This window comes from Bubalus kerabau, chromosome 2, assembly GCF_029407905.1.
Source record: "Bubalus kerabau isolate K-KA32 ecotype Philippines breed swamp buffalo chromosome 2, PCC_UOA_SB_1v2, whole genome shotgun sequence".
Classification (NCBI taxonomy): Eukaryota; Metazoa; Chordata; class Mammalia; order Artiodactyla; family Bovidae; genus Bubalus; species Bubalus kerabau.
In genome coordinates, this window is record NC_073625.1 from 158,050,804 (window position 1) to 158,064,141 (window position 13,338).

General features: G+C 43.9%; 2 protein-coding genes across 2 annotated transcripts in view; one reads left to right on the top strand and one right to left on the bottom strand.

The window, feature by feature from the left end:
- Positions 1-5,693, bottom strand: part of GMPS (guanine monophosphate synthase) — a 61,885-nt gene extending 56,192 nt beyond the window's left edge. The window contains exon 1 of the mRNA XM_055569259.1: positions 5,351-5,693. Coding sequence (XP_055425234.1) covers positions 5,351-5,377 — 27 coding nt within the window. The 5' untranslated portion in view covers positions 5,378-5,693. The remainder of the gene's footprint in view (positions 1-5,350) is intronic.
- Positions 5,694-11,671: 5,978 nt separating this feature from the next.
- Positions 11,672-12,486, top strand: LOC129644954 (tubulin-folding cofactor B-like). Its single transcript, XM_055570347.1, has one exon. It carries the CDS (start codon positions 11,731-11,733, stop codon positions 12,310-12,312), a length of 582 nt encoding a protein of 193 aa, XP_055426322.1. The 5' UTR covers positions 11,672-11,730; the 3' UTR covers positions 12,313-12,486.
- Positions 12,487-13,338: the final 852 nt, after the last annotated feature.

A 13,338-nucleotide genomic window follows, 5' to 3' on the forward strand; every position in this document is an offset into this window, starting at 1 on the left:
AATTTACACCTGTTATTCCAACAGCCGACCCAATGCAACTTATATCACATGCCTTTCATTTTTAACATATTATTATGAATAATTGCATTAAAGTAAGATAGTATGGATTTATTATACTTCCACCTTCTGCCATGGCTTTGCCTAGTAATCTGCTGAAGTGCAGGTGCAGTGAAGAGTTCTCATTTTAACTTCTGGTTCATTCTAAAAGCCAACCACTGAGAACCCATCTCTCTTTCCTGACATGTTCCTGATAAAACGAAGTACAAAGTACACCTAGAACTTGGACACTGACAATTACTGGTAGCTAACTATGCAGCCATGGGTGCTGATGGAAGGAATGTCTGAAGCTGCTGTTCTGGCCAGCCACTTGGTGTGCCTGCCAGTAGTACCACTGCCATTCTTCAGGTTGCAAAATGCACATGACCTCCAGGCCTCTATCAGCTGAGTCAGTGGGATATACAGCTGTTTGTGAAATACATGCAGGAACGAGACTGTGTGTTCCTGTGCAAAATGTACAGAGAGAGCAATCTGAACTTACACTATAGTAGTTTTGCCATTTATTTAACTGGATGTATATAACACAACAAGTATTTTTTTGGATACTATTTTACAACAATTATTAGAAAGTTAAACGATTTTAGCACCTCCTTTTCTGTTCAAGTGCCCCAGTTTACACAAAGAGTATATGGTCACACTACTATAAACAAACACCTTATTCCCTATAAAGTTGTAGTGGACCATATTAGGGAGTCTATAAATCTAAACCTAACTGCATAAATATCTCCTAGGTCCTCAAAACCATTAACCTGAAGGGATGGCAGGCAAGGGTGAGCCGACAAGAAAACCAACTAATACCACACTATTTCTATAGTAAAATTATCTTTTTAACCAATGTGATTCTTGAACAAATACAAACAAACAAACAAAAAACTATTTCACAACAAGCAAGAATAGTCCACACCTAGAACTATATATGCGATCACAAAAGATTCTAAGTTCTATTACTTCTTTGCTGGTTCACAAAGTGCTTCAAAATCATGTATTAACCCTGAGGACTTCATTCATTTTGAGCATTTAAACAGAGTTTAGGTTAGAAGGAGGCATGAAAATAGTTTAAGCACCGTGCTGTGCTAGGTCACTTCAGCTGTGTCTGACTCTTTGCAACCCTATGGAGTGCAGCCTGCCGGGCTCCTCTGTCCACGGAGATTCACCAGGCAAGAACACTGGAGTGGATTATCAAGCCCTACTTCAGGGAATCTTCCCCACCCAGGGATAGAACCTTTGTCTCTTAAAGCTCCTGCATTGGCAGGTGGGTTCTTTACCACTATCGCCACCTGGGAAGCCCTTAAGTACCCGTAACAAAGGAGAATTTCATCATTTTGGATATCAAATAATTATTCATTCCTTTCTCCAAACAGCACTGATTAATATATAATTCATTAAAGAGACTTAAAAAGTATCAAATACATTAGAATAAGTATAGGACAAATCTGTATTTTAAAAAAATTCTTAAAAGACAATTATTATCTGTAATTGACAAGTTGGCCCATGCTAAATTAAAGACAAGGTCATCTGAGATTCCTGGAGGAATTTCAAAACCTTTCAAGTCTAAGAACAGAGAAACAATTTAAAAAAAAAAAACAACCCACCATTCCTTTTGTTTGTAACAGCTTTTCTAGTCTAGGTGAATACCTTAACAGATGAGACGAAATCTGAAAAGGAAAAAAAAAAAAATCCACTTTGACCTTTGAAAAAAATGTACTATAGGGTGGGAAAGATCCCCCGGAGAAGAAATTGCAACTCCAGTATTCTCACCAGGAAAATCCCAAGGACAGAAGAGCCTGGTGGACTACAGTTCATAGGGTCGAAAAGTGTCAGTAGGACACAACTGAATGACTAAGCACAGCACAACAGGGTTACCTTTATAAAGGACAGTTGTTCAATTTTCAAAGTATCCCACATAAAAATCTCAGATCACCTTTCCATTCAATTCAAAACTTAAATTTTAAAATGCAAATTTAAATTTTCAACATTAGATATCACTAAAGATCCTATATAACATGCAATTAACAGTATTTATTTTTTAAAAAGCCTTTAATCCAAGTACAATATACCCTAGTCAACATCTCAGTGAAAGTAGTAGGGCAGATCCTACCTCTATTCCAACCAAATGAGTTTAAGGCTTAGGACTTCCCTGGTGGCACAGTGGATTTGAATCTACCTGCCAATGCATGGGTTTGAGCCCTCGTCCTGGAAGATCCCACAGGCAGCGAGCAACTAAGCCCATGCACCATAACTACTGAGCCCACGTGCCACAACTAATGAAGCCCAAGCACCTGGAGACTGTGCTTCGCAACAGGAGAAGCCACAATGAGAAGTCCATGACTGCAAATCTGAGTAGCTGGACCCCTCTCACAAGTAGAGAAAGCCAGTACAAAAGCAATGAAGACTCTGAACAGCCAAAATAAAGTGTCTAAGGCTTAGATGGGACCAAAAGTGGAAAATCTGACAAGCAGCTCAAACAGCATTACTCTCACAATCTTGCCTTAATAATATTGAAAAAAGTCATTAATATTTGCTATATTCATATATATCACTGAATGGTTGTAAAAAGTTTTTAAAGAAGAGCTGACTGCCTATGCTCTTGTTCATATAAGATCTTAACTAAATAATATTATGTCAGGTCTTTAAGGAAAAGAATACTCTCTGCCTTGGATGCTTAACCTAACTAGCCCTGAAGAAAAAAGAAAAGCCAGATTCTAATTCCAGCTGTTTTTTCAGCTTAGGAAGCTAGAAAACATGAAGATACTTTCCAGCTCTAAAATGATACTCTGTGGATAAAACTAATGAAAACAGTCCAAATACTTTTACAGAATTTAGGTAGGTCGCTCCCTAATGTCTATCAGGCAGAAATGTTATTTTAGAAAAAACCCTGAAAAACACTGAAATGTACAATAGGAATCAAAATCAGCTCTTTCCCCATTCTCATTTATCAACCAGGACTTACAGCTATCAGAGGCACAACAGACGTACAAAGTAAGCCTGGATCCAGTACTTGTATTTTATGCCAGAAAGAAAGCTGCTTCAGTGGTAAGCTATAGAAAATAGATGTCTACTTAGATTTCTGGGTGGACCTTCAGAGTATCATATTTAACCCACTTTACTATGCATATTCCCCCATATTTAAACATCTCTTTACCTGACATGTTCCTTATGATCAATGACATATCACTGTTTACAACACCATTTACAGAGATTTTTCCCCCCTCTTTAGGAGCATATGAAATAATAATAGATTTGATGAAATGTTATTTTCCTGGATTGCTCCTCCTGAAAATGCTTTCAATTGGATTGACATCTAATTGTTAGCAAAGTTAAAAAAAAAAAACAAAAAAAAAACATGGTTAGCTTTCATGTGCTTTCAATACCTAAGGTCCAGATTGGATCCCTGATCTGGGAACTAACATCCCAGCCACGCAGCATGGCCAAAAAACAGAAAAGACACATGTTTGATTATACTACAAAACAACCTTGAAATAAAGGTAATCAGCGATTCACCGGAGTTTCAAATATATGAAACTGGTAAGATTCCCTGTAAAATTCCAGTTGAACGAAACAAAAACATACCAGCTAAAAAAAATAGTGTATGTTCTTTACATCTGAATCAAGTAATTTGGAAACTGCATCTTTAACTGTCTGCTGTCACTTAATTTTGGAAAATACTGTTTTCAAATCAGCACATATTTTTCAAAGTCTGCAAATTAGGTTTGAATCCTAATAGTCATTTCCTTTTCCAGCACAAAGATGACTCTTTTCAACGATTTTACGACTCAAAATTAAAGAGAAGAAAAATGCTTTGTAAGTAAACTTGTGTACACGAAAGACCTGTACGTTAAGATTTAGAGTAGCTTCTTTTAAAACCTTCAGAAAGAGTTCCAACTAGTCTGAGCATTAGTTTCCCCGGTTTAGAAGTTTATTAGATAGCTTATAATCTTTACTCATTTGTTCAACAAATAACTTTTTTGAATATTTACTAGAGACTAAGCAATTATTCACGGAGAGGGCTCAGATGTGACGAGGCACCATCTTTATAAGAGAATGCTGCCTAAAAAGGCACTATCTGACGTGTAAAATTCCACACACCTTGAATGAAACGTAGCCAGGCCCTAAACAGCGTATATAAGAGGCATACCTGGCTTCAGTCTAAATCCCGATTCAAAACCGCGCACTTTCCCGCTGACAACATGGACTGTGCGGGTCTGAAAGAACTCCCGGCCAACGAAAATTTTAACACAAAGTGAAAGCGAAGGTGCTCAGTTCGGAAGCGAGACGAAAAGAGGGTCTAAAGAAAAAGTGAGTCGGAGGTGATGAGAAACGCAGCGGCGGCCCAAACTGCTCTCTCCACTCCGCACCTCGAGTTAACTTCCCCAGCGCCCGGGACTCGGGACTTCCCCGGCCCCAGGGCGCGGTGGCGGCGGCCGGCGTACGTGAGGGGGCTCCCAAGGCCCGGCGCCGGTCCCAACGCCAACCAATGTGCAAAATAAGGAGTGGGCGGGGCTGGACACACGCTCCTTTCCTCGGGGAAGACTGGGGGGAGGGGACGGCGTGAGCCACCCTCCCGCCACCGGATCCGACAGGGGGGAGGGGGGCCGCTGACCGGCGAGGTACGGGGAGGGGGTGGATGGTCACACGGCCTCACCCAGGGCCGGCCTCGCCGCGCCGGACCCCAAGGCCGACGTGGGGGAATTGGGCTAGCCTCACCGAAGGCAGGCGGGAAACCGGGTGGCGGGAAGACGGAGGCCGGCCCAGCTCGAACGCCGCACGCGAGGCCCTGACCCTACCCCGCCTTCGGTGGGCCCGGAGAGCTCCACAAAAGACTCCCCGGCTCCCGAAGGGACGGGGTGAGGGCTCAGGAAGCCCCCCTCACTCGCACTCACACACATACACTCGCTCACACACACACACACACACACACACACCCGCTCGCCTCCCTACCCCCACCCTCGGGCCGCCCTCCGCGGGCTCGGCGCCCCACAGCAACGCCGGGGAGGCGGGGGCCAGTGGCTCGGCCGCGGAAAGCTGACGCCCTCCCCGACGCCCGGAGCTCGGCGGGCGCGGGAACCCTGACCCGCAGACAAAAATCAACAAAGCACCTGCCGCTCCCGAGGAGAAAACAAGCCACAGGCCCCGACCGCCCGTTCTCCGACACGCCGCTGCCCGGGCCGCAGGGTTGCGCTGGCGGGCTAGGGGGAGGAAGCAAGGAAGGGCCCCACGCGGTGACTCCCCGGCCCCGGAGCCTTGCCTCCGTCCGGAAGCGGTGAGGCAGGGGGCCCCCACGCCAGAGACTGACCTTGGAGTCTCCGTTGCACAGAGCCATCGGGGCTGGGGCCGCGGCGGCGGCGACCAGAGATAAGACGGGGCGGGAGAGGGCCGCGAGGGTAGACGCCACGGACCACGACTAAGAAGAAGGCCTGGTCGAGGAACGGGCGAGCAAGAGGCGCGGAGAGCAGCTAGCTGCCTGCGAAGCGCCGAGTAGAGCAGCAGCCGCGGAGCGCGGGCCCCAGCGCCGCGGGAGAACAGACCAGCAGCGCGCACGCTGCCCCCGCCTCCTGCTTCCGCCCCGGCCGGCCACTGGGAGGAGCCAGAGCCCGTGTGGCTAGGCTGCCGAGCGGCGGACACCCGCAGCTGCCGCGGCAGCCACCAAATAAGCCCGCCTCTGGAGGAGGGGACTTCGGCGTCCGGCCCCGCCTCCAGATCAGTCCCCACCGCCGAGGCCCGCCCCCAGGAAAAGAAACCCACGGATCTCCAGCCGGCCCGCCCAAAGAGAGGCGGGGCCTGCGGCTCATAGCCCCGCCCGCACCCCTCTGGCCCGCCCTTGGAAGGAGGAGCCGGCGGCAAATAGCTTAGCTGCCCCTGTCCCGCCTCCGCACCCGGCAGCCGGCTTGGCTTCGAGGGCGTGTGGCGCTTTACCCCACCCCCAGACGCTAAAGCCGGCCTTGGATGGAAACCCAAGCCGCAGTCCGCTTGCAGTTTGCCTGCCGGCCTGCAGCCTTGGACGGCTGTGAGAAACTTGTGGCCCTGAGAAGGAGGCCTCCAGAGAAGCTGGGTCTCTGGGGAACGCTTACCGGGTGGTGCGGCCTCAGCTCAGGTTGCGGCCCATGGAGGAAGCCAAAGCTGCTTTGAAGAGTTTCGTGGTGACAGCCGTGGGCTTAAAAGTGATATTTGATCACTTAGGTCCCTCAGAAGTTCTACATCGGGTGCAGAATTTTCAAAAGGAAGGGGTTTGGGAGCGGCAGTCTGATGGAAAACCGAACCCGAGGACAGGAGCTCTGTTTGCACAGCAGTGTTTTTATTTTTATTTGGATATTTTGTGGGGAAGAGGGAGCAGTCTTTCCAGCTACTCCATAGCATCCATCAATGCAAGGTATTATAGTTCCTTGAATTTGGTCACCTAAGGGTCTAAATCAGGATTGGTGAATAAATAATAACACTTGCAACAGCTTTAGTTTACAAAGCCCTTTAACAAATATTCAGTCATTTATAATACAGGCAACATTTGCTGAGCTCATGCTATGTGTCAAACTCTAGTCCAGGTATTAAAGGGCTAGAGTAAGACAGCCCAAACTTCCAAAATCTCGTTTTATTCTAACTAATCCCATGGAAGTAGTACAGTAAGATTGATGTTCTTATACACTTTTACTAATAAGAAAATTGAGGCTCATTGAGATTATGTGCTACTCCCTCAAGAGGCTCCTGATCTGGGAAAGAATAGACCGGTTGTTAGTAAAACATTTACATAAACAAAAGGCCCAAGACCTTCCTAGACCTCAGACTCAAAGAAAGTATTTTATTTACCTTTTTTTGAGGAGAAAAATGGATACTTGAACTGTCTAAAGCCATGGAGATTGTGTTCTGTTGATAGGGCTGAGTGAACAAACCAGAGAACAGTGTCATAACCAGTGGAATGGAATGTGATGTGCTGGCGTTAAGGATTGGTTAAACCTCACTGGTATTATATAATGCCTAGTTTAAATATATTCTAGTGGTCACTTGTGCTTATGGCTAAGAACATCAGCATGTACTAAAATCCTTATAGCTTAAGTCTTCTGCAACTTTTGACTCTGTTCACCCCTTCCTCCTTCTTGAAAATGGATTTCCTTACAAGGCACCATAGAGATGTCTTTTCACCTCCATGATTGTTCTCCATCACCTTTTCTTGTCACTCTTCCTGTAGCTTTCCTACAGAAGGAAACTTAAGTATTGGTTTTCTTCAGTATTTCCATTCCTAGCCCTCTTCTCATCTTACTGCTCACCTGTTTTTCCCTACGGCACTTATTTAAAAACACAGACTTGCTTAAAAACACTTTGATAGACTCTATCATGACAGCTCTCTCTTCTGAGCCCCAGGGCCCTATTACAGTGTATACCCCCAGTTAGATGTTCAATGTCATAGTGGGTCCTAAACTCAAGTCCAAAACTGCTTCGTTCAAGACTATTCTTGCTAGTTTTCTGTTCATTTGTTCTATCAAGTATTGAAAGGACACTAACATTTCCAAACATAACTGTGATTTTATCAGATTCTTATAGTTCTATCAGTTTTTGCTTTATGTACTTTTAAGTTCTGTTTTTTAGGGTCATAAATGTTTGCATGCGTGCTAAGTTACTTCAGTCATGTCCGACTCTTTGTGACCCCATGGACTGTAGACCACCAGTCTCTTCTGTCAGTGGGATTTTCCAGGCAAGAATACTAGAGTGGGTAGCCGTTCCTGTCTCCAGGGGATCTTCCAGATCCAGGGATCGAACCCCAGCCTCCTGCATAGCATGCAGATTTTTAACCATCTGAGCCACCAAAGCCCCATAAATGTTTAGGGTCGTTATTGATCCCTTTATAGTTATAGGATGATATTTTTTAGATCTCCAGTAATATTCTTCATGCTGACATTTACTTTGTCCAGTATTAAAATATTGAACTTTGCTTTCTTGATTGGTTCTTGGCATGATATATTTTTTGCAAGTGTTTATACTGTTCATGTCTTTATGCTTAAACAAGTGTTTCTTGCAGACAGCATATAATTGGGTCTTGCTTTAATTCAAGTGTTTGTATCATTTACAGTTAAATGTGTTTATTGATATGGTTAACTTTATTTCTTTAATCTGGAGATTTTCAAGGCAGTAAGCTGGGGCCATTAACGGCTCATCTCTTTTGTGCCCTGTCTCTCAGAGATCACTGTCCTTTGTTGCTCAATACCCAGTATCTTGAAACCACTGTTGCATACATTTTGTTATTCCCAGAAGGGCACATCCAGTTCCTTACTCCATTTTTGGCAGAAATGAAAGTCTTTTAATGATTAATTGAGGTATCTCAAACCTATAATGTCTTCCTTCTGTTACTGGTCCTATCATACTGTTACATGATTATTAAGGTTAAGGGTGAAGATTGCCCTAAATTCAGAACAACTTAGGTAACATAGATTAGTGATGCTGATTCTTACAAATGTAATTTTGTGGTTTCTGGGGCCAACACATTGTTTGTATTTGAGTTTTCTTAATATTATTTTTAATTGGAGGCTAATTGCTTTACAATGCTGTGTTTGTTTCCTGCTATACAAGAATGTGAGTCAGCCATAAGTATACATATATACCCACCCTCCAGAGCCTCCCTCCCGCTGGAACCAACACATTTTAAAAGAAACATTTCAGAAAATCCACAGAGAGAAAATTTATATGACTTTTCAGATCTGGTGAGTATCATAAAATATTTATTTCAGGTATAATCCATGGTCATCTCACTTCATCTTTCAAATATTTAATATTTTTAAATCTATTAATAAAAAAATTAACTCTTAAGTTTATGAAGAATATTAGGTGTAAGCTTAAAATGTGGAAGGAAGTACATAGGTTTTCAAAACCCTTTTAGGATGGTTGTTGTTGAGTCACTAAATCACGTCTGACTCTTTGCAACTCCATGAACTATAGCATGGAATTTGATCAAATTTATGTCCATTGAGTTAGTAATACCATCGAAGCATCTCACCCTCTGCACCACCCTACCTTCTCCTTCTGCCTTCAGTCTTTCCCAGCATCAAGGTCTTTTCCAATGAGTCAGCTCTTCAAATCAAATGGCCAAAGCATTGGAGCTTCAACTTCAGCATCAGTCCTTCCAATGAATATTCAGGGTTGATTTCCTTTAAGATAGACTGGTTTGATCTCCTTGCAGTCCAAGGGACTCTCAAGAGTCGTCTCCATAGTTAGAAAGCACTCAGCCTTCTTTGGCACTGAGCCTTCTTTCTGTCCAGCTCTCACATCCTTATGACTACTGGAAAAACTATAGCTTTGACTAGACGGACCTTTGTCGGCAAAGTGATCTCTGCTTTTTAATACGCAGTCCAGGTCTGTCACAGCTTTCCCTCCAAGGAGCAAGCGTCCCTTAATTTCACAGCTGCAGTCACCGTCCGCAGCGATTCTGGAGCCCAAGAAAATAAAATCTGTCACTACTTCCACTTTTCCCCCTCTATCTGCTGTGAAGTTATGGGACTGGATGCCATGATCTTATTCTTCCCAATGTTGAGTTTCAAGCCAGCTTCTCCACTCTCCACTTTCACCCTCATCAAGAGGCTCTTTACTTCCTCTTCACTTTCTGCCATTAGAGTGGTATCATATGCATATCTGAGATTGTTGATATTTCTCCCAGCTATCTTGATTGCAGCTTGTGACTCATCCAGCCCAGCATTTCACATGATGTACTTCTCCATATAAGTCAAATAAGCAGGGTGACAGTATACAGCCTTGTGGTAGTCCTTTCCCAATTTTGAACCAGTCAGTTGTTCCATGTCCAGTTCTAATCATTGCTTCTTGACCTGCACACAGGTTTCTCAAGAGGCAGGTAAGGTGGTCTGGTATTCCCATCTCTTTAAGAATTTTCCAGTTTGTTGTGACTGACACAGTCAACGGTTTTAGTGTAGTCAGTGAAGCAGAAGTAGATGTTTTTCTGGAATTCCTTTGCTTTCTCCATAATCCAAATAATGTTGGCAGTTTGTGAGTTTAAAAAAAAAAATTCTGGAAACAGCTGTTCTAAATCTGGTCATAAATCCTTTGTCCAAAATCTTAATAGCTCCCCATTGCTCTTGGGATAAACTCCAGACTTCTAGCATTTCTTGCTTGATACTTGGAGACTTGGCCAGTTCCTATTCACTTTATAGCCTGCTCTGATCGCTGCCCCTCTCACTCTACTCTCTAGCCATATTAAACTGCCTTCATTCCTTAAATGTGACACATTCTCTCTTGACTTGGGCCTTTTGCATATAAATATCTCTTGTCTAGAATATTTCTGTCCCCTCCCCACAACTCTGAAGTTTTGAGTTAGAGATCTCGTCCTCTGTTTTGCTCCGGTAACCCTTTGTCCTTCATTATTACTCACCACCCTCTACAATGTTTACTATTCACTTGTTTCTGTCCACAGAAAAGCCCTGGAAACGATATCAACCCAGTAGCAACAAGCAAACCTAACACCCAGACTGGTTTCTAAATAGCAGTTTCCAGCAAGAGGAATCAGGACTTCTTGGAGAAATAGCTAATTTCAGGATGGAGGCAGGGATAAAGTGACAAGGAATATCTTTTTGTGCAAGAAAGTTAGGAAGTGCTCAGAGAATGATAGGAACATTTCAGAGGGATACAGAATTCACTTAGAAAGAATTTTACTGGCCAAATCTGGAGCAGTATACTGAAATAGTAATGATAAACAGAGAATATTCTCTGAATAAATTAAGAATCCATCAATCTATAATGATATAGATAAATGAATGAGTAAATGGAAAAAAACACTTTCTTAAATATAATATCAACTAGTAAAATTCAAAGGATTGAGTTAGAAAATCATTATTTGTACACTCTACTACATATAAAATAGTCAACAAGAACCTACTGTACAGGGAATTCTACACAATATTCTGTAATAACCTATATGGGAAAAGAATCTGAAAAATGTGGATATATGTATAACTGAATCACTTTGCTATCCACCTGAAACTAACACAACATTGTAAATCAAATCCACCAACATAAAATAAAAATTAAATTTAGAAAAATCATCATTTGGCAAACATCATAGAAGTAATAGATTCAGACAAACATCACTGGATGGTAAAATTCATGGATGAAAATGCAGGATCAAGAACAAGTTTTATTTACATTGTCTCAATAATTATACAAGGAAAATAGTAACTTTACAGTGGAGAAACTTGAGGAACTTCCTTTCTCAAGTGATAGAAGTTAGCATCAACAGTAGTGGAAAAATCAATGTGTATTATGTGATGGCTGCAGTAAGCCAACCATAGTATTACTTCAGTAGTGTTTGCCTAAAATGTGTTACCTAAGGGTAAGTAAACATTAGGCAAAACCAAATGGAGGCACATTTCAAAAACTAACAGGTCTATCATTGGTCCATTACCTTTGCTTTGCAACAAATACCCTAAAATCTGATGGGAGGAGGGAGGAGGGTTCAGGATGGGGCACACATGTATACCTGTGGCGGATTCATTTTGATATTTGGCAAAACTAATACAATTATGTAAAGTTTAAAAATAAAATAAAATTAAAAAAATAAAATAACGTTGTCTGGGGGCGGGACCAAGAAGAAATGGAGGGTCTTCCACAACGCAGGAAAGGGGCCAGAAATGAACCCAGGTTGCAGAGTGTAAACTACAGCTTGTTGTGGGCAGCCCTGCTTCTTGCATGGAACTGGAGCTGTATGGACCTGACGACAAGTTCTACTGCAAGCTGGATCAGGATGATGCGTTGCTGGGCTCCTACCCCATAGACGACGGCTGTCGCATCCATGTCATTGACCACAACAGTGCCCGCCTTGGGGAGTATGAGGACATATCCAAGGTGGAGAAATACGAGATCTCACAAGAAGCCTATGAACAGAGGCAAGACTCAATCTGCTCCTTCCTGAAGCGCAACAAGCTAGGTCGATTCAATGAAGAAGAGCAGGCCCAGCAAGAGGCCGAGAACTCCCAGCACCTTATCGAGGAGGCGGCCCAGGCCAGCACCATCCCTGCGGGCAGCCACTGTGAGGTGTGGACACCTGGGCAGCCCCCTCACAGGGGCACTGTCATGTATGTAGGACTGACAGATTTCAAACCTGGCTACTGGATTGGCGTCCGCTATGATGAACCACTAGGGGAAAACGATGGCAGCGTGAATGGAAAACACTACTTTGAATGCCAGGCTGAGTACGGCGCCTTCGTCAAGCCATCAGTCATGACAGTGGGGGACTTCCCTGAAGAGGACTACGGTTTGGATGAGATGTGATGGCCAAGGAAGGGCAGCCCCCTGCTCCAGCTAACTTGCCTACTCATTGCCCTTCCCTGTGTGTGCCCATGGCCCTCTCCCCATGAGCCTGTTTTTATTTTATTGACTACCCTCGCCATTGACTTTTGAGACACATGTATTAAATTTGCCGAAAACCTGAAAAAAAAAAAATAACATTGTTGCTGTTGTTCAGTCGCTCAGTCCCATCCAACTCTTTGCACCCCCATGGACTGCAGCATGGTTTAAAATAACATTTACTTTATTACAGTTTGGGCAGGGTAAGTGGCTCAAAAGGTAAAGAATCTGCCTGCCATGTAGGAGAAATGGATTAGATCCTTGGGTTGGGAAGGTCCCCTGGAGAAGTGAATGGCAGCCCACTTCAGTATTCTTGCCTGGAGAATCCCATGGACAGAGGAGCCCGGCAGGCTGCAGTCTTTGGGGTCGCAAAGAATCAGACACGACTGAGGGACTAACACTTTCACTTTTCACTTTCAGCAGGAGCAGTTCTTGTCTGCCCTAATATGTCCGCAGCGCCACTGGACCTCAGCTGCTGCTGCTGCTGCTAAGTCACTTCAGTCATGTCCGATTCTGTGCAACCCCATAGACGGCACCCCACCAGGCTCCCCCATCCCTGGGATTCTCCAGGCAAGAAGGTGGTCAAAGGCTGGGAGCTAGAACCATGTGAAGGCTTTCACACATCTCTAACACCTAAACTGAGAGACTCAAAAAACTGAGAGCCAGGACAGTTACAGCCCATCTGACATCTCTCTCTCTCTCTGTGATCTCCCCATTACCACAGTTCATGGTACCTGGATTTCCTATGAGTCAGCTCAGGATTTCCAGGGAGTATGAGTGTGTGTGAAAGAGACACACACAGAGACAGAAAGAACTGGTGAGAGCCAAGTAGAAGCTGTGTGACCTTTTCTGTCTAGCCTTGAAAGTTACAGTTTATTTCTCTGCACTGTATTCATGGAATAAGTCGAAAGGCTCTTCCAGGTTCTGGAAGAACATGAGAACTGCAAATGT

What these genes read in the sequence shown, in the direction of transcription:
- LOC129644954 (XM_055570347.1), top strand. Translation starts at nt 11,731, where the DNA reads ATGGAACTGGAGCTGTATGGACCTGACGACAAGTTCTACTGCAAGCTG.